At 31.2% G+C, this 24,071-nt stretch overlaps 2 protein-coding genes and 1 pseudogene across 2 annotated transcripts; all 3 read right to left on the bottom strand.

The window, feature by feature from the left end:
- Positions 1-1,242: 1,242 nt before the first annotated feature.
- On the bottom strand, positions 1,243-5,665 carry LOC120205087 (annotated as a pseudogene).
- A 6,271-nt stretch (positions 5,666-11,936) lies between these two features.
- On the bottom strand, positions 11,937-14,390 carry LOC120205089 (dihydroceramide fatty acyl 2-hydroxylase FAH1-like). Its single transcript, XM_039205027.1, has 7 exons — positions 14,347-14,390; positions 14,200-14,258; positions 13,247-13,339; positions 12,934-13,130; positions 12,719-12,824; positions 12,472-12,618; positions 11,937-12,343 (listed from the first exon to the last, which is right to left on the bottom strand). Exons 2-7 carry the CDS (start codon positions 14,248-14,250, stop codon positions 12,224-12,226), a joined length of 714 nt encoding a protein of 237 aa, XP_039060958.1. The 5' UTR covers positions 14,251-14,258; positions 14,347-14,390; the 3' UTR covers positions 11,937-12,223.
- A 5,524-nt stretch (positions 14,391-19,914) lies between these two features.
- LOC120205049 (organic cation/carnitine transporter 7-like) lies at positions 19,915-20,632 on the bottom strand. Its single transcript, XM_039204995.1, has 2 exons — positions 20,270-20,632; positions 19,915-20,059 (listed from the first exon to the last, which is right to left on the bottom strand). The coding sequence occupies exons 1-2, from the start codon at positions 20,422-20,424 to the stop codon at positions 19,915-19,917; spliced, it is 300 nt and encodes a 99-aa protein (XP_039060926.1). The 5' UTR covers positions 20,425-20,632.
- Positions 20,633-24,071: the final 3,439 nt, after the last annotated feature.

The raw sequence follows: 24,071 nt of genomic DNA, 5'->3' as shown, positions 1-24,071 counted from the left end.
AAAATATTCCCCTCAATGGGACTAATTTATAATTTCAAAATTTGTCAAGAGATTGAAGGGGGAAAATGTTCATGTTTGGGGACTAAGAAACTAGTAAGTGCTAACCCCTATCTCCCTTGCATGTCCGGATGCGTTTCGTATTGACTATGCATTTCTTATGGTAAACTATACATTTAGTATATAAACTATGCACTTTTTTTGTTTTAATTTTTTTAAAATCATTTCTAAAATTTAGTTTTTGTTTAATTTTAGTACCCGTCGTTAAAAACTTAACGTGTTTAATACATAAACTATCAATTTTGATCCTTTTTAATACCTAAGCTTTCAGTTTTTTTTCAAAAGTTAATGTTAAATTTTGAATGGGTACTAAAATGAAACAAAATTAAACTTTAGGTATGGTTTTGAAAACATTTAAAATTTAGTTAGTAATATGGACCAAAACTGATAGTTTAAGTCTATATGCATAATTTACCCAATTTCTTAGAATTAATAATATTATCAACTGATTTTTTTAATTTAAATAATGCATATTCAATTATATTATTGAAAAGTCAAATTAATTGATAAATCATGTTTAACTTCGACAGAAATTAGTTAACATAATTATTCATTAGATTTTAGTTTTTGAATTATACAAATTATTGGAACAGTGGGATTGAATCTTTAAAACCCTAAGAATACATGGAGTGAAACATAATTAGACTTTTTCTGAGATAGATATAAGGGTAAACTACGCATTTAGTACATAAACTATTAATTTTGGTCCGTTTTAGTATCTAACTTTAAATTTTTTTCAAAATCATACTTAATGTTTATTTTGTTTTATTTTTACACCCCAAATGTTAAAAACTTAACCGCATTTAATACTCGGACTATCAATTTTGATTCATCTTAGTACCTAAACTTTTATTTTTTTTCAAAACTTAACATTAAATTTTGAACAAGACTACTAAAATGAAAAGAAAAAAAACTAAACTTTAAGTATGATTTAAAAAAAATAGAAGTTTAGGTACTAAAACTAAAACAAACCAAAACTAATAATTTAGACACTAAACGCGTAATTTACCGTAGATATAAAAAATTTAAGATAATATAAATTTAGTACATAAAGCTCTTTTATTTATTTATTATTTATTTTCGCATTTTCTTCCACTAAATTTCAAATGTTTGGAAGCTCCCATCATGGCTGGTCAATTCTAAGTAGGCACAAAGGCAGCCTTATTGAAGGAAATGAAGCAAAAAGAATCACTAAGAGCAATACCTAAGCCTGACCATCAATGTTATTCAACTACCACTATCACTTCAAGTACATATATGATCAACTGTCCAAATAATGTAGAACAGCAACGGAAAAATATTTTTCGACATCGAAAAATTTCCCTCCCCTCTTCTATGTGATCGATATAATAGAAGAAACACGGCTGCTGTCGGGGACCATCCGAGGTCTCTCTGTGCTAGCCGTTTCCTGTAAAATGTTGGTGATCCAATGAGGATGCCGTAACACCTACGAGGCTCCATATCCGTCACGATGCGCCTTTTGCCATCTCCATGCGGTCTTTAAACTCTCCTCGAGATTAGTATGCTGAGCGGTCCAGTTCAGCTCACGGTAGATCTTAGTTGGGTCGCTGAATACTTCTGCGTAATCTCCAGGTCGACGGGGAAGATAGTCGACTTTTATCTTCACACCTGTTGCTTTCTTGCAGGCCTCTACGAACTCCTTCACCGATCTACCTCTCCCGGTGCCGACATTGTAGATTCCTACGTTTCGGGGCTTTGCCTTTTGGAGAGCTTTAACATGAGCATCGACCAAGTCGGTAACATCGATATAATCTCGTATGCAAGTGCCATCATGTGTATTATAGTCTGTTCCCTTGACCTACACGAAAGACAAACCGGATTAGCAAGATCAGAAATTTAACATAAGAATACAATAAATTCCACCGAGGTATAAAACAAACTTGGTACACAAAGTATCAGCATTTACGAAATCGTCATTCACAACAAACATGTTTCAAGTAAAAGATCAAAAGTAATGTTAAAAATGTTCATCGAAATTTCCCCGGCAGCTGTCGAACCATCGTCGTTATTTAGTTTTGAAAATATCTATTAGTTATATACTGATATCAGTTGCATTCTATGATCTTTATAGTTATATACTGTGTATAAGACGCAGCAAATAACTAGTTGTTTGCTTATCAACCCCAAGTTCAGCTAGAAATACAAAGAAATCACTAAAGATGAGAAACATAAAGTGGTAAAAGAAATCGAATACCTTCAGACCCGGAATGATACCACGAGAAGCATCAAAACAAGCGCCTGAAATTCGTCCATGCTCACGCAACTCAGGTTTGGGAGCCTCTCCCAATCGTCCATCAGGATCCGAACCGATCACATTGCAGTACCTGAAAGATGGTCACCAAAAAATTATGTGAACTACCAACCAATGAAAATTGTTGGACTATCAAAAAGTACTTGTATGATCAGAATAAGCGACATTCTAAGCTTTATTTTACCAACAATCTTGAACTACAGATTGCCGGCGTCACAAATACTTATATATGCAGCCTAAGCCTTCCGTGTACATGTCTTATACATGCAGCGTTGAAGATGTGGAAGATTCTTTATATTGTTAAGTTCCAAAAGTTATGCATTTTCGGAGAAAGAAACAAAGGAATAAGTACGAAAACCATGTCAAGAAAAGCTAGCATGAATTACGAAAGCTCACTTTTACAAACAAATTTACAAACCTTAGGATCATAACTGCCATGTCTGAATTCTTGGAGAAATCCAGGATAATATCCTCTGCCATCTTCTTAGCTTTTCCATATGGATTGATAGGAACCTGAGTTGGTGCGAAACAAACGTTAGTTATCTTGTATTATAGCCGTAAATGTCTAGATAATGAGTTAATAAATGAAGACCCTTTAATTTATTGGACTCAAACAAAAACTTAGAAAAAGATAGCTCAGCATAAAACCAACCTGTGGGGTTACTTCAGTGATCGGCATCTTTTCGGGCTCCCCATACGTGGCACATGTACTAGAATATATAAGAGTCTTAACACCATGAGCAGCCATTGCCTCTAACACCACCAAGGTATTTGAAGTAATGTTGTGATAATATCTGCAAATCAAGGCCAAACATACCATAGCGAACATTTTAGTTTAAATAGCACAGATAGAGAAGTTTCAAATAATACCAAGTAATCAATCGGGCAATAACATTTCACAACCGCAGCTCTAGAAGTCAGTTTTAATTGATTATGATGGATTCAATTCTCCCCAAATCCTTAAAAGAAAATTTATAATAGATTCTGATGCTTTTTCCCGAAAACACATGTTTTAAAACATTGAGATCTTTTAGTTAATGAAAATAGTAAGAGGATATGTAGATGACGATATCAGTGGCAGTGCCAGTAGGTTGCAGGAAAGCAGATGCGGAGGCTGTGGTTGAATAGCAACGGTTGATTAGAAGAAAGCGTCTAGAAAAGACACAATGAGCAAACCTTCCATTCCAAGGTCAATTTCTTATCATTTCAAACCGTTCGGTTAGAGAAAGAAAGGAAAGTAAACAACTCTAAAAGCTTTCTACATAGATGTCTGGATGCAATCAAGTATTACTCGGTAGAACAAGTCCATCAAGCTGTGGCAAGTGCAGCTACAAAACTTAAATAAGCAATTAAAATGAGTTGACCTTGTAGGATGGCATTACTGCACTGTAACAAAAAAAGGGTCCACGCTTCCCTACACTCAATTTGAGGCATGACAGCACACAGTGAAGCTCTTCAACTAAATCAGCTCTTGTCGAATTATCAAATTTCGCTTAGTTTTAAACATCAAAATGAGCAACCTACTATTTCACAGCTCATCTGACCTATATTAACCATGCGGTCCATGCCAATCATAAATCATAAAGGAGACTTACTTGAGAGGATCCATTGTACTCTCCCCAACATATGCCACAGCAGCAAAGTGCATTACAGCATCCAATGCATTTTCTGAAAATATTTTATTTACCTTAAATATAGAATCAAGGAAATAATACACCACATCCATATTTCAAAGCCTTAAAGTGATCATTATTTTTTCAAAAGAAGAAGAATATTCATGACAAATTTCACTAAAAGGATACAGCTTTTGCATCGCCAAGATCAGCATAAATGAATTGAAGCCTTCCAGGTTCTGGAAATAAGTCTTGCAGAACCTTGACGGCACCTATGTTTCCACGTGAAAGATTGTCCTACAAAAGTGGTAAATTCTTCCTTTAAAACCCAGACCAATTATGCACAAGCTGTGAATGATTACAGAAAAAGATAGATGCGTATCCTGAACTAAAAACATACCACAATAGTTACACGGTATGACTCCCTCAGAAGTCGTAAAGCAGCATGTGAACCAATATAGCCAGCACCACCAGTTACAAGAACATGAGTTACGCCTTCTTCGTGTTTGGAGAACTGGAAAGACGAGAATCAAGAAATTGAAGAAAGAAGCGTCAGAAGTTGAAAAAGCATATAACTAAAAACAGCCATTGCTACAGAATCAACAGATGATGATATTAACCATATGCAAAGGTCCTATAACTGCCGTTGGAGCCCCAGAAATATATCCATGCATGATACATACACACTATCCAAAATAAAAAACAATAGCAATAGTAAAAATAATTGCTTGTTGCTCTTTAACTATCAAAGCTAATCAAATATATGCATGCCAAACATTCGGAACAATCTTTTCTCTAACCGATATTCTACAGAGAACAAATAACTGGCACCATTATCAACCGTTCTCGTGCATTTTAAACTTGGCATTGCAAAAATAGAGGGAAGTGGGGAAAATAGAGATAAAATTGAGAAGGTACCTGACTTGGAGTACCAAATGCAGGGGACTGCTTGAGCAAGATAATGCAGAAGGCTGTAAGTGCTGCAGCCATAAGGATTTTCCTACAAAATTGCTCTTCCTTTTGGGATCATGATGATCCACACCTACATGCAAAACACGAACAATAATTGTCAATTCAGAGAACTTCTTTCCCACTTTTAAATCATTATGAATACATTAATGCAACTGAGTCAAGCCCCAAATTGCAAACAACTTAAGCATGTGTGAAATCGCAAACATGACAAAATACATATTTTTTTTCTAGATTCAGCAACAAAATGTTACTAAGATTTCGAAAATAAAAGGTAGAGAGAGAATGAAACGAAGTTCCTTTCTCTTTCTCCCCTTCTTTTTCAAAAATGTAAACTTAGCTAAACCAAGATGGAAGGATTAAGTCCCATGACAATGGCATTAACAACCACAACAACAACAGAAGCAGTAAGAAAAAGGGTATAAATCATAAAACTAAAAAGAAGAAAATTTGGGTTATAATTGAAGAAGAGAGAAAATGTTACCAGCAAAAGGCATAGATCTGGTAGACCTTTGCTGGCTTCTTCCTCTGGCAAAATTTAGCATCTGGAAAAGCAGCTTCTTAGGACTTGTCTTACGCTGGCAACAACCTGAATTTATGTCTCAATTCCAATTATCAACCAAACGCCCTTACTAGGAAATGCTGTTCTGGCAAAACTGCTGCAAAAACTAAAGCCAAAACAATAAATATAAATACATTTCTGAAATATTAAAAGATCCATAAAAGGTAAAACAAATTTCAATAATTATGGGCCCTCCGCCATTGAATTTACAAAACAACAAGAACTACCGATGAATGAAATGCGAAAAGAACTTTTTTTAGATTAAAAGCAGAATAAGAAAACCCAGGCCTGTTCAAGCACAAGAATTCAAGTCAAAAACAATAAACATGAATCCAAATAAAAGCAAAGAATTTGATAATCAATCATTTTATTTTTAGTCTTTTACTAATCAGAAACCAACCCAGATAGGAAAACCAAGTTAGAAACCCAAATCATCCACGAAAACAGAAGAAGAACACCCATCAACGAAATATGATCGTTCTCAACAAAGAGTAAAAGAATTCAAAGCAAAACAAAGAATTTCACCTTAAAATAGAGAGATGGGTTGAACTGGCATGAACAAAAGGATCTAATAAATCATATATAATACATGCAAAAGTACAATGCAAGAAATTTTCTTTAACAAAACAAAAATAAAGCAAAGGGTAGCTTAATTAGAAAGAAGAGGAAAACCCACCCACGCTGAGTGACAACGTGAAAGCGAAACAGGGGGGGAAGGAAAGAGCAGCAGCCGATCATACGCGTACGTTTGAATATTAAGAGCAGAAGAAGAAGAGTAACAGAATAAAAATAAAAATAAATATTCTTTTAGAAATTAAAAATGAAAAAATTGTGAAAAAAGGCGGAATTTTCTCCTTGTCTCCGTGACAGGTGCCAACTGGTAAACCGATGAATCCAAACCAAAGTTCAGACTTTTGGATTAAAGGTGTCTGTGTATCGAGGTGTAGACTTTTAGTTTTATACGTTATAACATATTGGTTAAACTCAGTAGAAGGTCCTTGTACTATGTACTTTGGTGGATTTAATTCCTCTATTATAGTTTGATCATTTCTAATTACAAAATTAAATTAGATTTTGGGGAAATATATACAATATGAATGGAAAATTTTCATACATATATATAATAATAGTTTTATAAATATATCAAATAATAAATAATTATTTTTAAAATATCTATGTTGATAAAAAAATACTTTAGATGTTTAAATAAAATGCATTATATAACTTAAACATCTGTTTTTAAAATAAACCATTCTTAACCTATAATTTCCCTGAATTTCTTCATACCATCAAACCAAGATTTCGTAAGTCATATTAATATATAGTACTATTGTTAAAAAATTTTAAAATAAAGGGGTAAACTATACATTTAGTATCTCAACTACCAATTTTGTTTCATTTTGGTCACTCAACTATTTTTTTAAAAGCATAATTAGCGTTATATTTTAGTTTCATTCTGGTCACTCATAGTCATAGTTAAAAAGTAAACAGAATTATTGATGTTATATTTTTTAACTTTTTGATAATGTTGCATTATCTTATGGTAACAAGTCAGTATCACTGTTAATTTTTAACAATGGATTATCAAATATAACGTTAAGTATGATTTAAAAAAAAAATTGAGTCACCAAAATAGAACAAAAGTAATAGTTGGAGTACTGAACTTGTAGTTTAACCTAAAAAACCTAGTGACTAGACTAAAAAAATATTTAAATAGTAAGAACCAATGATGGTGCTATGAATAGGGAATAAGGTGGCACGTAAAATAAAGGCCGAAACGATTATGGTGGGACTATGTTCCCTCTACCTATTCATTTTTTAAAAAGAAAGGATAAACTATGCATTTAGTACCTAAACTATCAATTTAATTCATTTTAGTACTTAAACTTTCAATATTTTTAAAATCATACCTAATGTTTAGTTTTTATTTCATTTTAGTACCCTGCCGTTAAAAACTTATTATGTTTAGTACCTAAACTATCAATTTTGATCCATTTTAGTACCAAACTTTCATTTTTTTTCAAAACTTAACGTTAAATTTTGAACATGTGGTACTAAAATGAAACAAAAACTAAATTGTAAGTATAGTTTTGAAAATATTGAAAGTTCAAATACTAAAACAGATCAAAATTGATAGTTTAGGCACTAAATGTAAAATTTACCAAAAAATCCCCTAGTTACATTTCCAGATCAAGAATCTGATTTCAATAAACTCCACTATTAAGAGTAAATTATTCATTTATCGAATAAAAATTCTTTTTTGAGAAAATCACCACTTATGCCCCTAAAATTTTCCTAATTTTCTACTTTGATCACCAATCTTTCAAATTTTACATTTTAGTCACTAACCAAAATTTTGGGATATTACATTACATGCTTCCACGTTTTTGTTAAGATATTTAATTTTAATTAATAATTAAATAATATAATAGAAAGATATTATTTTTAAAATAAAGTTAAAATTTTAAATTAAGATATTATAAATAAATTAAATTAATCAACGAAATTGGTTCAAGTGATAAGCAGTTTGATATCGCTCAAGACCTTCTTGAGTTCGAATTTTTGTGTACGTAAATATTTCCGTTGAGAAACTCAGCCACTAATACCATATCAGTCCAGATTAATCAAAATAAAGTCTTGAAATGAAAAATACAACCAAAATTAATTCATTAATTAAAAGAAGTGTCTCGATATCTCAAATTTGAGAAATCCAATATCTAAATATAACATATGAATTTGAGATTAAATATTTTCTTATTCAAGTATTATCAGTTTTATTTTAAATTGTATGCATTTTGATCACAAATAAAGCTTGAAATTTCTTCCATCCACTTCTAAACTGAAATGACATTGTTTTGTCATTTTGCAAATCTTTGGGGGCTTATTTTTACTATTTGTTTATTACTTAGAAAGGAATTTAAAAAAGTCCACAATGAAGGCAGACAGTGGAGTACCAATTAATCAATAGTTGTTGTATCTAACAAGTTTGACAATGCACTGCCACCTCAAATCTCCTTTCTTTTTTAACACTTGGTGGTGAAATATTTATTTTTGCGAAAATTACTCTTAAGTCCTTTCATTTCTAAAATTTGGTGAATTGATCTCTTTCCGAAAAGAGGGTTAAATTTCTTGAAGAAATATTGAGGGGTTAAATTGGTGTAAAGGTTGATTGTTGAAGGATGATGATGAAAGAGAATGAAAATAGGTTAGTATGGATTAAATTAGTAGAATACTAAAATATTAAGGGTTAATTTTTTTTTGAAAAGGTAGAAACAGTTAGTTTTATTTTAAAAAGAAAAATATTCAAATTATAATAAATGTTTACAATCACAATCGTAAATTAAGACACGTAATAAGAAAATTTTCCTATAATTATTAACACAGGGACCATACAAGGAAAATATTAAAAATTGTACCAATTAAACTTTAATAAAATGTAGTTACAAACGTATTTGACATCATTAACAAATGAACCACAAAATGGGTCAAGTTATTAAAAGGCCATCGAAAAACCGAAAATCATAATCGAGCGACGTGAGAAAACTATTCATTAACGCAAATTGCGTATCCAAATCAAATTTGATTGTCCAAAGCAAGGAAGATCAACATGATAACAAATAAGATCCATCTTAATTAGTTCTTGCGATGTCAAATTCAACCCTGAGAAAAAAAGATAAACAAAAATAACAACCTAAAGGCTGAAAAAAGCATAAGAAATGTGTCATAAAGGTATACGAAAACGTGTTATAAAGGCAAGATTATTAAACTTCGAAGGAAACTGTTTGATTGGGAAATCGACCAATGGTGCAACTTTATAGATACCATCAACCTCGGCGCAAGTAATACTGCAAGCCAGGACTGCCTAAAATGGGTGGGGAGTTCCTCGGGCACTTATAAACCGGAAGCTTGTCTGGGCGGGGTTAGCTCCACCAAACGTGGAGTTTTTCGTGTGGAGAGCGGTTCAACACCGCATTCTGGTTCGACAAGAACTGTTGAAGCGGGGAGTGATCAGTCAAGACTTGGGTAGGTGTGCATTGTGTGAAAAATCAGAAGAAACGGTTGATCATCTTCTGTGTCATTGTGAGGTGTCTTGGAAAATTTGGCAGGAGTGGTTTTACACTTGGAATACAAACCTTGTTGTCCTGGGGACTTTGAGAAACTTGTTAACTTTGTGGGAGCATTTTCCATCAAACTCATCGCTTAAACCTATGTGGAAGCTTGCATTTTTGGTATTGTCTGGACCATTTGGTTAATGCGTAATGAGGTAACTTTTAATAACAAAATCTGCAATGTTGAGAGCATTTTTGACTTGGCGTTGCTGCGAATTGGTACATGGGCGAAAAGCAAGTGGCCAAAAGTGGTGCCTTCTGTTAATGATTTCATCAGATGCCCCACGGTAACATCAATGCAATCAAGGCAATCGGCTAGACCAGCTATAGGCTCCTGGTCTGCCCCAGAACAAGGAAAATTAAAATTCAATGTTGACGCAGCAGTGCAAGGCTATGTGGGTGAAGCCGGAATTGGAGGTATTCTTCGGAACCACAATGGTTAGACTCTTATTCAATTTTCAAGATTTATCGGCCAGTCAGACCCTATTGAGGCGGGATTATCCGCTATACTAGAAGCATGCCAATTATTCAGTTCATCAAGATGGATGGAGGATAACATTCTGAGAATAGAATCAGACTGCTTGACGGTGTGAAATGGATTGAGGAGCCGAAACCTGTACCAATGCCGTTTGCAGACCTAGTAGACAAATGCAATAAGATCTGTACGAACCATAAGTGGAAGGTATGTTTTGTGCATAGCGAAACTAATTCTGGAGCACACCAGTTGGCTCAAAAAGGAGCACGAGGCGGCAATCCATTCTTATGGATGAAAGCTTGAGGATAGTTATTGGGCTTTATCTTTGTGTAAGTGTACGGTATAGATGCTGCCAGTCCTCCATTATCTCGCTGAATATCACTACAGAACAGCTTAGGAGCGGATGGTTCGTTGAAATGTGTATGTATGGACTGCCGGCGGTTGCGAGAATTGCTTTTGATTGTTCTGTGCGCAGAGAATAATGGAGATGGGGTTTTCTGGTGGTGTTATAGTTATGGCTGACCTTTTGGAAAAACCTGTCCTTCTGAGCTGTTTCCCTGGTGATGTGATCTCTGCTTGTTGATTGTGCAGTGCTCGTGTTTGGGATGTGCTCATCAACATGTTGCAATCGTGCTTTGGATTAGTAGAGTCTGAACGTTTGATGTTCAGAATTGTATTGGTGTTCAATACTAAAGCACGTGTTTCCTGTTATGTGCACTACGCGGATTGCATGAGTTGTAGAGAGTTTGCTTTGTGGTTTGCAGCAGATTTAGATTACTTAGTGAGAATGAGCAATGGCAGTGCATTACCCCTTCATGTTTAAGTGGGCATTTGGTTGAAAGTTGTGGTCTACTTCCTGCTGCAGTTGGGATTGTATGGTAAGTTCCCAAGGGCTGTTGGATTTTATATTCGTTGTTGTCTTGGTGTTGGTTTTAGTTAAAACATCGATGATTCCGACATCGATATGGCGCATTCTTTTTCCTCCATTTAAGATTACGGAGGTTTTTTAACAAGGCTTATATCGATTGTCCTGACTTGTACGCATTCGATTAATAAAATCATTCAAAAACTCTTTTAAAAAAAATTGAATCGTATCAAAATTTCATATTTATAATTACGAAAAGTCAAAATTTATGTATCACAATGCATGAGAGTAAAGCTTGTGCATAACTTTAATATGGGTAAAATATACAAATGGTCCTTTGACTATAGAGTACCACTTTATTAAGTCTCTCAACTATTAAAAGTTACAACATGGTCCTCCGATTATAGAATGTTGCTTTGTTAAGTCATTCGACTATTGAAAGATACAAAATGGTCACCTGACTATTCATTATGTTTCACACTCGTCACTTTCCTTTAAAAATGTGGTAGTTTTCTAAGATGAACATTACCATGATGACTGAGATCGTTTGAGATTTTGGGATCATATTTTATCATATCACAATTAACAAGTTAACGTTCAACTCAAAATACCGTCAATTTTTTTAATCGAAAAGGATTGGTTTTGAACATAATAAATAGTCGAGGTGATCATTTTGTAACTCTTAATAGTCAAGGGACTTAACAAAGTAACACTATATAGTCACATGATCATTTTATAACTTTTAATACTCAATGGACTTAATAAAACAATATTCTATAGTCGAGGGACCATTTGTGTACTTTACCCTTTTAATATTTATCTCCTATTTTTTAATCTAATTACTTTTATTTATTGTATTTATAGATATTTGATGTTACTGTCATTTTCTATCGCTTTAAATCTTTGATTGACTATATAAAAAAATGAAAAAGAAAATGAATTATCATTAATCTTGAATTTTTTGGATGGTTTAATTGCACAAGATCCTCAATCTATTACTTGAATTCTAAATAGGTACCTAAACTGTAAAATATTTTAACTCTGAATATGACATGGAATTTAAAACAAGTGGATCAAATTTACGTATGTGTACCCTATCGCATTACATCCTGAACAACCTAATACGGACATAAAATTATTTAGGGTAAATTATGCATGCAGTACATAAACTACCCGTTTTAATTTGTTTTAGTATCTAAACGGACCAAAACTGATAGATTAGACACTGAATGCATAGTTTACCCAATTATTTAATGCCTTCGGGAACATAAGATGACATTAATAGGCTGCTTGGCCAAGTACTATCCGCTCTTCTCTGCTGCTTTCGTCGGGGGTAAGGTCCCAAAAACTCTGTCCCATAACGCCGTCGTTATCCCAAAGCCCTTGTTTTGGATCCTAAAGTGATGGTTCAAGTGATATTTCTGCACTCAGCACATATGTTCTCTCGTCATAAACATGATCTCAAAGTACTCGGAACATGATCCTCGGTGTCTGATCGATATCGAATATATTGATCAGTATGTATCGTTCACATGCAAATTGGTCTTACCTTAAGGCTTTTAAGACTTTGCTTGGTGGGCTGGCCATGGTGCACATAGTAATGCATCATATCATACATAACATATCCGATCAATCCACCTCCGAACATTACGGGTCTTATCGAGAGAGTGAATAAAATCCCGTATAGATTCCAAAACTGATGAACACATAAAAAATCAACATTAAATTCTGATCTCTTAACATGATTTCTGACTTCGTCCCTAGAAAACGAAAAATAAAGGAAAGGACATACATACCATTAGGGCTAGTATAGCAGCTTCTGCAGGTGGAATCACAAGCCTTAGGCCATCCAGAGGGTGCTTGTGATGGCAGCCATGTATGAGATAGTGAAAGGTGTTTGCCCTTCACACAAATTCGTCAATAAATCAGAGATTTACGATTTGATTCGAATTGACTTTGAATGTTACGAGAACGAATTAATACGAATTCTACAAAACGATTCGAGTTTTACCAATAACTCGTGGTGTCGATGTGAAAAAGGAAACGATGAAAACAATACTCGAGAAATGTCCATACAAAGGCCCCAACAGCAGCCAGTATGACCACAAGGGGAAGTGTATGACCCATGGTGTAAGACATTGTGATGAAATATAATCCAACCGGTACCCATATGACCGGCACTACCCACCACAGTGTCCGAGTTATCATCTGTTTCATGGTTGAACAACAGGAAAGAAGTATTAAACTCGGTACGATTCGATCTAAATTAATTAAAATTCGATCTAATCCGTATTAAATATTTTGAACGGATATTTTTGAAATACCTCTAAGAAATCACTCTCGAAAAACCGAGGACTTTCCTTGGTCAGAATAGGCGTGTGAACCCACTCTTGATAATCTTCCCCTAGGTGACCAACCTGCCGTAATCAAGATGTTAGCTCCGAAAACCCGAAGCTTTTCCGATTCAGTTTTCTCCGTTCACAAAAACTCAAATTTTAAATCACGAATTTCGAGTTTATATAAAGTGAAAACTACAAGTTTAGCTTTTTCAATTCAATTTTTTCTGTTCACAAAAACTCGAACTTTAAAACACATACTATTATTTTTATCATATTTTGGTACTTAAACTTTCATTTGTTTCAAAATTATATCGTTTACTTTTTATTTCATTTTGGTACCTCGTTGTTAAAAACTTGATGGAAACATTGCACATGACTTTTATAGGTAAATTACATCATTCTTCCCTTGGTTATATTCTCGCTCCTATTTTGGTCATATTTTGGTCACTAAAGTTTAAAATTTTTCAATTTAACTACTCAACTTTTAAATTGCTCATACTTTAGTTACTCTGATTTATTTTATTACTAATTTTTGTAACATAAAATTTTATTATTATTATTTTATTAATATATAATTAAAATAAAAAGTGAAATTTAAAAGTTAAAATGACTAGATTAGGAGTAATTTGAAAGTCAAATAATTAAAATAAAAAATTAAACTTCAATGACCAAAATGGAAGTAAGAATATAATTGAGTGATTAATGATGTAATTTACTCATAAAATGTCATGTTGCAACAATTTCTCTAAGCTTTTAACGACGAGATATGATTATGAAACGGATGAAAATTAAGATATCAAAACGGGATAAAAATAATAATTCAACTCTGAAAATTTGGATATTTTTTAATTTAATTTTCTACATTCTTAAATACTCGAACTTTAAGACACAAACTCAAGTTTACATGAACCCCAGAATCGAGAAGGCATTAGAAGTACCTGAAACACAAGGGGTTTACTCAGATCGACAGTGAAACCCTTTCCGGCCATGTCTGCAGCTGCAACAAAACATGAAGGGTTTAGTACAGGAAGACAACATGGGAAACAACGAAACCCCGAAATCCAAATGAGCAGATATGAACTCACGAAGATTGAGAGTGAAATTGAAATGATGAAGAAAGAGGTGGGTTCTAGGGGTGTAATTTATAAGAGAATCGGAATTTGTGGGCGACAATGGCGGATGTACATTGTTTACAGGTAGGTACGTGACCACCATGAAGTTCGATTTTTTTAATTACTTATTGATTTTATTGATTTTTCCCACTTAAAATTTTATTTATGTCCGTTCTATATAAAAATTTGGTAGTATTAATATACATATATTTTCTTAAAAAAATATTTTTAGATCCGTCGTTGGTTCGGGACATTAAAGATTTACTTTCAAACATGCAATTATCTGTGCTCTGTGTTGGGTCCTACTTTTTTTTCAATAGAATTGACCTTTTAGTTAGTCACCGGTATACGTATTTTATCACTTAACCAAAAAAATGGTTAAATTGTTCCATCACCAATATGTTTAGGGTAAACAACGCATTTAGTACATAACTTTCATTTTTGGTCTGTATTTAGTGTCTCGTTTTGCGAAATTTTATTTTTATACTATTTTTTTCCATCTATAAAATATGGGTAAAGTACATAAATAGTCTCCCGACTATAGAGTATTATTTTATAGAGTCCTCCGAATATTAAGAGTTATAAAATGATCCTCCAACTATAATACGTTACTTATTAAGTCCTCTGACTATTAAAAGTTACAAAATAGTCACCTGACTATTCATTGTGTTCTAAACTCGTACTTTTTTCGTTAAAAAATGACGGCGATTGAGTTAGACATTAACCTACTGACTGATGTATAATATAATCTGATCTCATAATCGCAAACGACTATCATATCCCACAAGGCAAAACTTCGTGGGGGCCAAGGCTCTCCTTGACCCCATCAATTATTATTTTTAAGTATTAATTAATATTAAATATATATATATATATATATTTGAAAAAATAAATAAAGAAAAATTATCTGACCCTCCTTAATTAAAAATTGTGTTTATAGAAAATAAAAATATTTTAACCCCGTTAAAATAAATTCCTAATTATGCCTCTGATATCCCAATTAGCAAGTTAACATCCAGCTCAAACCGAAATTAACAAAAAAAGGATGTGTTTGGAACATAATAAATAGTGAGAAGATCATTTTGTAACTTTTAATAGTTGAGGGACTCAAAAAAAGTAACATCTTATAGTTCAAGGATCATTTTGTAATTTTTAATAATTAGATGATTCAATAAAATAATATTCTATAGTCGGGGGAGCATCTGCATATTTTACCCTAAAATATTTAACTATTATTGAATAACGGTAAATGTTACTTATTGTTTTAATCTATTATGATCTCCGTTGATTATATTTCCGTTAATAAAATCCTAATTAATTAGCATTAACTATGATGAGTATAACATCCAATCACGCTAGCTAATGAATGTGGAAAGTGTCCTTGGCGTGTACGCTAACATGGAAGTTAAACAAACTAAACGACTTTTATGGTAAAAGAATTATAGTAAGTTTTCGGGTTCGAGCACCAGGAATATTAGGGATGTGAGTGTTCAATGTTAAATGTTTAAGAGTTATATTTGAATAGATATTATCTTATACTTACCCCAGATTAATAAAGAAAATAATATGTTGATGTTGACTAACATGATATGTGAATGAGTATGGATGTTCAAAGTTCGGTTAAAACTGATGTTACCAATCGAATTGAAGTTTTTTTTGGATTAATTGGTCTGTTAATTTTAAGTATGGTCGGTTAATGGTTAATGATTTTTTCAAACTTCAGTTATCAATTAATCCTGTTCGAAATTAGTCGATTAACTGAATTAACCGAAATTATTAAAAATCTAATATATATTAGAGTGTTTAAACTTCTTTTTTAACCGAAGTAACTGACCAATTTAATCAAATTAGCTGAAAATATAAAATATTTAATATTTAATATATATTATTTATACATTTCTATTAACCGATCAATCAATCGAACTTTGTTCAGTTCGATTAATTATTTTTGAAAAAAATTCAATTCAGTTAGAGGTTAAAGAGAAAAAAAATAGATTAATGAAAACTGGCCGATTGAACACCCCTATAAAAGGAGGTCTCCTCGATTCAATTCAAATTATTATAAATATAAATATAAATAAGTATAAATATAAATTTTTACTATATTTTAAAGGGAAAAAAATAAGTTTTAGATCAACTCAAAGTAATTATCGGTTCGAATTCGATTCATGAACATTTTTTATGAGATTTTTATCATTGATAAGGTTGTAAACGAAGTGAGTTTGAACGAACATAATTATGTTATATTCACGTATTTATTTTTAAGAGTGTTCATATTCGTTTGTTTATTAATAACATAAAAAATTTGTTTATACTCATTTATTTAATTTAATAAATATTATATGAAAAATTTACAAACAATGCGTCCGAAATTCTACTTCTTAGAGGTTAATCATTGATCTTGACATGATTGAGGTTGCTTAAGGGATATGCTCGTTTGGAAATTGTCATTTCATGCATTTATCGACAGAAAAAGGATAAGATTTGTTTTTTTTTATTATATAAAAGGATAAAAATTTGCATATAAATTATTATTTTCACAAAAATTGTTGGATAAATTACACCACGAGGTCACTAAGTTATTAATAGTTTTATGATTGAACCATTATGTTTCAAAAAAATCATAACCGAATTATTCTATTAATTGATTGTAGCAATCATGTCTATATGCCATATATATATATATATATATATATATATATATATATATATAAAGTATTAAAGCATCGAAGAGCATTTGTCTAAGAAGAGAAAAAAAGACAATGGACGACTGATCTTGAAACACCATGTAAGAATTTAGAAAATAAGATCTAAAAGATCGACTCACAACGGAAAGTTGAGAGACTAAAATATAAGCTTACTCGTAATTTGAGTGATTAAAATACAGATAAGAAGTTAATGCCCATCCGAGGTTTAATAATGCAATGACCTTATTGTCACAATCGATTAATCAAATGACTTGATTTTGACTTTATGAAATATGATGACTCAATATAATAATAGAGTGACCTATTGTGTAATTTACCATATTTTTAACCTATTAAAGGAATACATTTTGTTCACACGTCACAGAACATCAACACAGATATGAGATAAGATAACCATGTAAGATGTTTTTTTAAATCAAGATTAAGATGTCCGATCTTAATTATCTTTTTGACGTCGATTTCCACTTATTTTATAAAATTGGGTAAATTACGTATTTAGTACCTAAATTAACAGTTTTGGCCCATTTTAGTACCTAAACTTCCATTTTTTTAAAATCATACCTAAAGTATAGTTTTTGTTTCATTTTAGTATCCCGTTCAAAATTTAACGTTAAATTTTGAATTTTTTATAAAAGTTTAGATACTAAAACGGATCAGAACTGATAGTTTATATATTAAATGCGTAGTTTACCCTAAAAATTTAAAAGAATATTTATAAGAAGATATTTAATGAGTGAATCTAATAATTACGCGTTTGATCTTTAAATACGGCAAGTAAATCTATTCTCCTACATTTATTGAACTTGTAATCTTTCTAACTTCTCAATCTCTTATTACGTACATTCACTATTATTATTATATTTTTTAATTTAGATTGGTCCTCAATAGGGATGTTTATTAAAGTGTATCCCTAAATTTAGGTACTTGATTTTTTAGATAATACAAAATGTAGTTTGAGTTTTGTGTATTTAATTTATATTTATGTTTTTTAAATTATATTATTAAAAAAATATAAACTATACAAATGGTCATCTGACTATAGGATGTTGTTTTATTGAGTCCCTTAACCATTAAAAGTTACACAATTATTTGATTATTTGAGCTGGACGTTAAAATGCTAATCGGGATATAATAGTTGTTTAAGATTTTGATATCATATTTTATTATATCACAGTCATCAGGTTGATGTCCAACTCAAATCATCATCAATTTTTAAAGGAAAATGATGAGATTGGATCACAATAAATAGTCAAGTGACCGTTTTGTAACTTTTAATTTTTTGGGACTCAATAAAGCAACATCTTACAGTTAGGACCATTTTGTAACTTTTAATAGTCAGAAGACTAAATAAAGCAATACCCCAAAGTCAAAGGACCATTTGTGTATTTTACCCTAAAAATTACTTTAAAAAATACAAAATTTAAAAGTTCATAATACATAATTAAATCATATAATTTATACGAGGAACGGAGGAAGAGGAGGAGGAAGAGAGTAAAGAAGTCCCATCACGTATAGATCGATTTATGGGTCAAGTTGTTCGAGATAAGAATGAAGTCAAAAGTTTTGAATTAGGGTTCGGTATAAAAACTTAAAATGTATCAGAAGAGACATTGTAGGAAATCGATACTTTTTAATAGTGAAACACATTATTGACTTAATTACTTTTATATATGTGTGTACTTGAACGCGTTCTCTTATATTAATGTAAAACTAAATGAATTTTACGTATTAAATAAGTTTTTTCAACAATTGATATCTAAATAATTGAACCGTCGAATTTCATTGTTCTATCTACGTCGATCACGAGTTTCGAGTTTTGACTAGATTGAAAATATCTAACTATTTATTTTTAAATAAAACTTTTCAACCATCAATTTACATAATTATCCTTATGGTCCTTTTATGTATAGATTGAAAACATTTGGACTCTTTCTTTTTTGACATTGAGCAATAATATTTGGACCCAACACTTGATTTTGAGAAACTATTGGGCCTTCCTGTCATGGGTTTTGAATGTAGGATAGAAAACATTTCATAAATAAATTTTTTATTAAACTGAGTTGATTAAAAGATAACATACGTGGTAAATATTATAAATTATTTGTCAATGAATGCACAAGTATATCTGTAGACGTTGATGTTCGAACTGGGACGTCTACGAACAATAACTATATCTTTAATCACCAAGATAAGTTGATTTGTGTGATTATATATAAATAGTTAAATGTATATGTTTTGAGCGATGACGAATTTGTTGTACACTTGTCTACTCTAAATTTAAAATTTTATTTTTAAATTAATTTTATTATTTATAAATATCCTAAAATTTTAATTGTGTTTGTCCGCTTATAAAAAAATATATTGTTAATATGTGTTTACCCTCAATTTTTTTTATTTATCACTGATTTTAAAATTATATAAAAATTATATGATTACTAAAAATTATAATGGTTAGATTATTCATAATCGTCAATCCTTAAAATATTTGTATTTAAGTGTATTAAGATTTATTTTTTTGAAAAATAACAACAATGCTAAGCGTATTGATATTTAATACCCAATGAATAGATCATAAATTACATTTATATACAAAATTATTATTCTAAATCGTTAATTAAAAGAAAGGGTAAACTATACATTTAGTAATTAAATTATCAATTTTGATCCGTTTTGGTATAAATTTTTATTTTTTTCAAAAGTATACATAATATTTTGTTTTTACTTCATTGTAGTGTCTTACCGTTAAAAATTTAACGCGTTTAGTATCTAAACTATCCGTTTTTATCCGTTTTAATACCTAAAATTTCATTTTTTTTTTCTTCAAAATTTAACGTTAAGATTTTAACGTTAAGAACCGGCCGCCTCCCAAACTGAGACCGACCAAACAACGGAAAATGATCAATGAAATATAATTCGGAGACAATGCGCTCAAAAAGCCAGCTCCAGAAGTAACTACTGCAGTGATGAGGAACCCTTTCCTGAAGGACAGAAGTAAACCAAGAATCACTTTTGTTTCCATTTCAATTCTTCTATGTTCCACTGCTAAAACTCTAGCCATGGAGTCTATATTCGAATGACTAACGATCATATTTCCCGAACCAGGAAAATCAGTGAGAAATCGAACACTATAAGCTTCATTCAATCATATTTTATAGAATGTAAGATCAGGAAAATCAGGAAGTTCCCACCTTCTTCCATGTTTATCAGAGACTACACCCCATGAGTATTCTCCGATAAGCTTTCCGACGAGAACGACGCTGGTTATTAGGCTCTCTTGATGGGAAGTAAGGTCCCATAAAGCTTTAACTGCAGGGCCTATTAACGAGAGAAGCATCATTTCCATAGCTTCTTAAATCCAACCCATTCCAGCATAAGCAAGCACAAGAACTTGGAACTTTCCGAACCCCATGTGCAAAAGGGCATCATCCACAGTAAAGGTGGGGCTTCCATCTTCTCCCATTAATCACTAATTAAAAGGGAAAAAAAGAAAAGAAAACTTGGGTTAAAATCTTGCTTAAATTATATGATTCTATAATATTAGCATACTTGCAATCACAATAAAACATAGGATAAACAAACTCAAAACTTCCTTCCTCCTTGCATGATTACAAAGTGAGGTTGATGAATAGATAACAAACAATATTCAACAAATGTTTGTTAAATTTACGTACATTGTGCCCAGGGATTTAAATAATGGTCCGTTACCACAATAGCGCCCGTTAATAGTGGGCTCAGTGCTGTCCGGAACCATTATTGCATTACTACGATGCGTGTAATTAGGGATGGACATGGGACCCGAACCCGACCCGATCGGGTAAGATTTTTTTATAAAAAAAAATCGGGATCGGGTCAGGTTTTTTTTTAAGTGTGATATTCGGGTTGGGTCGTGTTTGAGTTTAGGGTGAAAAATACCCAACCCGACCCGACCCGAAAAAATATATAATTTTACCTTATATATTTAGGAATAATTACAATAATACCCCTCTATATATAATTTTTTCCAATTAAGTCACTGTTTTTTTAATAAAAAAATTTTTTTATTTCGGGTCAGGTTTCTAAGTTATATATCGGGTCGGGTTCGGGTCGGGTGAAACCTAGTTTTGGTCTGGTCGGGTCGTGTCTCGGGTGGAGGTTCCCTTGTTCTCGGGTCGGGTCGGGTGGACCAAAAACCCGATCCATGCCCATCCCTACGTGTAATCACAGTAATAGCACTCGTTATGTGTGCAATTGCAATAAACACAACCGCAATTTAAATCCCTGATTGTAACTTTTGAATGGTCATTCATTAATAAAAAAAGTATTTTTTTTACTTAGACTATACATATTCAGATCCTGATATGTTGGTAATCTGAATCCCATCCATTCTATAACTAAACACACACAAAATCAATTAAAACAAAACATATAAAAATCGATTAATTAACAAAGACAACAATGCGATACGAAATCAACCAAGTTAACAGTTATTACAGCCTACCAAAGACCATGAATTCGAAAAACAAAAAGATAAAAAAAAAAAAAAAGAACCTGATTGAAGCTTCACAAAAAACTGGGTATGTTAAATATCCTTTGTAGTATCCCAAATTTTAGCTAGTGACTAAAATGTAAGTTTTAAAAGTTTAGGGGTTAAAGTATGAACTTTGTAAAAGTTTAGGAACCAAAAATATAATTTTTAAAGATTATATATATTTTAGGCAGTAAATGAAAAGTTTGGCCTAAAATAAAAACTTTCGTGATAATCAGTTTTTCAGTATGAGATTTTTGTTAAAAGCTATAAAGCGATCAAGTTTGGTATAGAATTGGATAATCGGATTACCCGGAATTTTACAAAAATTTGAAGGATGCTAAATATATGTTGGAAATATTATTTCAATATTTTAGAACATTGAAAATTATTGTGGATCAATGAATTTTGGATATAATTTTCTCTATTTAGCCAAATTGAAGAAATTTAGTGACAAAATTGTAAGTTTTGAAAATTTCAAGGATAGAAGTGTAAAATTAGAATTGAGATATTTTATTGATGTAAGTAATGATGTCAAGGAGTGACATGGATGAAATTATTAAGTTTTATTAATGGCAAAATGGTAAAGTAGATTAAATGAATTTAAAGTTTTATTAATAAAAGGATAATTTCAAGTAAATTGAAGAAAATTTCAGTTTCTTCTTCTTCTTTCATCCGTGAGTTCTATAGCCAAGGTAAGAGAGTTTTCTTTTTAATTTTTGGTCCATTTTCATTAAGATTTTAAGTTAGATTATTAAGGATAAAATAATCTAAATGAAATTCTCTTTCATTTGGCATAAAAATCTTCACTTTCTATGTTTAAGATGGTGAGATGTGGATGAAGGGAAGTGTGATTTTTACGATTAAAGGTTGATTATTGATGTTAAAAGTGTTGCGAAGTTGAAATTAAGCATGAAAGTTGTTTAAAATCAAGTGTAAGACTACATATATGGTTCGGTCATAGGGTTATGTTTAGGAAAATGTTGTGTTTGATTTATATTTGATATGGAAACGAGTTGAATTTGTTGTACATGCTGTGTGGGTGATGAAATTGAGCTTGAATGAAGTTTAGGGATTATTTTGCAAAGAATAAAACTATTCGGCCAAAGGGGAAATATTTGGAAAAATTCTCAAAATTTTCATAAAGACTTAGAATGATGACAAAAATGATTTGGTGTGTTTGAAATCAAGTTTGGATTAAGATGGAGTTTGGTTGAAACTTAGAGACCAATTTGTAACTTTTGGAATTGTGAAGGATTTGTATAAAAATCTTGAAAGATTAAGGTCCTATGCCGGAAATTGTTGTTAGTATACCAAGATGGGCATCTTACATTGAAATTTATAAATAATTTCCTTATCTTTGCCTTTATTTTTTCCTCTATTAGTCCCTAAAAAAGACAAGCAATACCTAACTATCATTCAAAAATTAATTTATTCTTCAGCTTAATTAGATGTTGAAGCAAAAATGACTCAACAACTAAATAGGGTAAACTACATATTTAGTATCTAAATTATTAGATTTAGTCTGTTTTATTATCTAAACTTTCAAAAAAACAATCAAAATCATACCTAACATTTAGTTTTTTATTTTATTTTAGTAACCAATAGTTAAAAACTTAACACATTTAGTACCTAAATTGTTAGTTTTGGTCCATTTTAGTACCTAAATTTTAATTTTTTTAAAACTTAATGTTAAATTTTGAACGATAGCACTAAATGAAACAGAAGCTATAGTTTTTAACGGCATGATACTAAAATAAAATAAAAACTAAATTTTATGCATGATTTAAAAAAATTAAAAGTTTAGAGACTAAAACAGATCAAAATTGATAATTTATATACTAAACAAGTAATTTACCCTAAAATTTAAGCCTTCTCATAGGTTGGACTACCTTTTACGGATGTAATTGTTTGTTTGATATTCCAATCACTAGGAGTTAGAATTTACTGTAGAATTTAGTGATCTATTTACCATTTAATTTTTAAATTCAGATTTATTTTTTTCACTTAAATTATTATTTTCATTTTCTTTTACTCAAAAATATTATTGATATCTAATAAATAAAAAGATACAAAGAGATAAAATTTGATGGCTAAGTTATAAATCAAATATTTTTTTTTATTTTTGATAACTTTGTCTGTATGATACATTTTCCTATACTATTATGACATATTTTCTCTATTACTGTAACACATTTTCAGTCGTTTGACTGTTGTTTTAATTTACCTTTTTCTCTTAGGGTTGGATTGCATATCGCTACTACTGATCAAAATATTATTTATTTGTTATTATATTAGTCTTCTATGCTTTAGACCATCGGATTAAATTTTAATACCCGATTTGCTCTTCATGAATATTTTTTCTCACTTTGTTCAATTCTAATTTGCAGATTATCAGTAATCTTTTAGTAGCTTTATTCATTTGTGGTTTATTTACCGATGCGATCATATCTTTTTATATCTGTTTTTTACTTGTGTTTTTTGAT

Source organism: Hibiscus syriacus, unplaced genomic scaffold, assembly GCF_006381635.1.
Source record: "Hibiscus syriacus cultivar Baekdansim isolate YM2019G1 unplaced genomic scaffold, ASM638163v2 tig00012104_pilon, whole genome shotgun sequence".
Lineage (NCBI taxonomy): Eukaryota > Viridiplantae > Streptophyta > Magnoliopsida > Malvales > Malvaceae > Hibiscus > Hibiscus syriacus.
The sequence above is the reverse complement of the archived record's forward strand: the minus strand, read 5'-3'. Positions and strand labels throughout refer to the sequence as shown.

Bases quoted from the DNA above. Each gene is read 5' to 3' on its own strand.
- LOC120205089 (XM_039205027.1), bottom strand. From the start codon at position 14,250: ATGGCCGGAAAGGGTTTCACTGTCGATCTGAGTAAACCCCTTGTGTTT. The intron at 13,340-14,199 runs GTACTTCTAATG...TGATTACGGCAG, and splicing joins GTAAACCCCTTGTGTTTCAG to GTTGGTCACCTAGGGGAAGA. The intron at 13,131-13,246 runs GTATTTCAAAAA...ACCATGAAACAG, and splicing joins TCGAGAGTGATTTCTTAGAG to ATGATAACTCGGACACTGTG.
- LOC120205049 (XM_039204995.1), bottom strand. From the start codon at position 20,424: ATGGAAATGATGCTTCTCTCGTTAATAGGCCCTGCAGTTAAAGCTTTA. The intron at 20,060-20,269 runs GTGGGAACTTCC...TCTGTCCTTCAG, and splicing joins TCTGATAAACATGGAAGAAG to GAAAGGGTTCCTCATCACTG.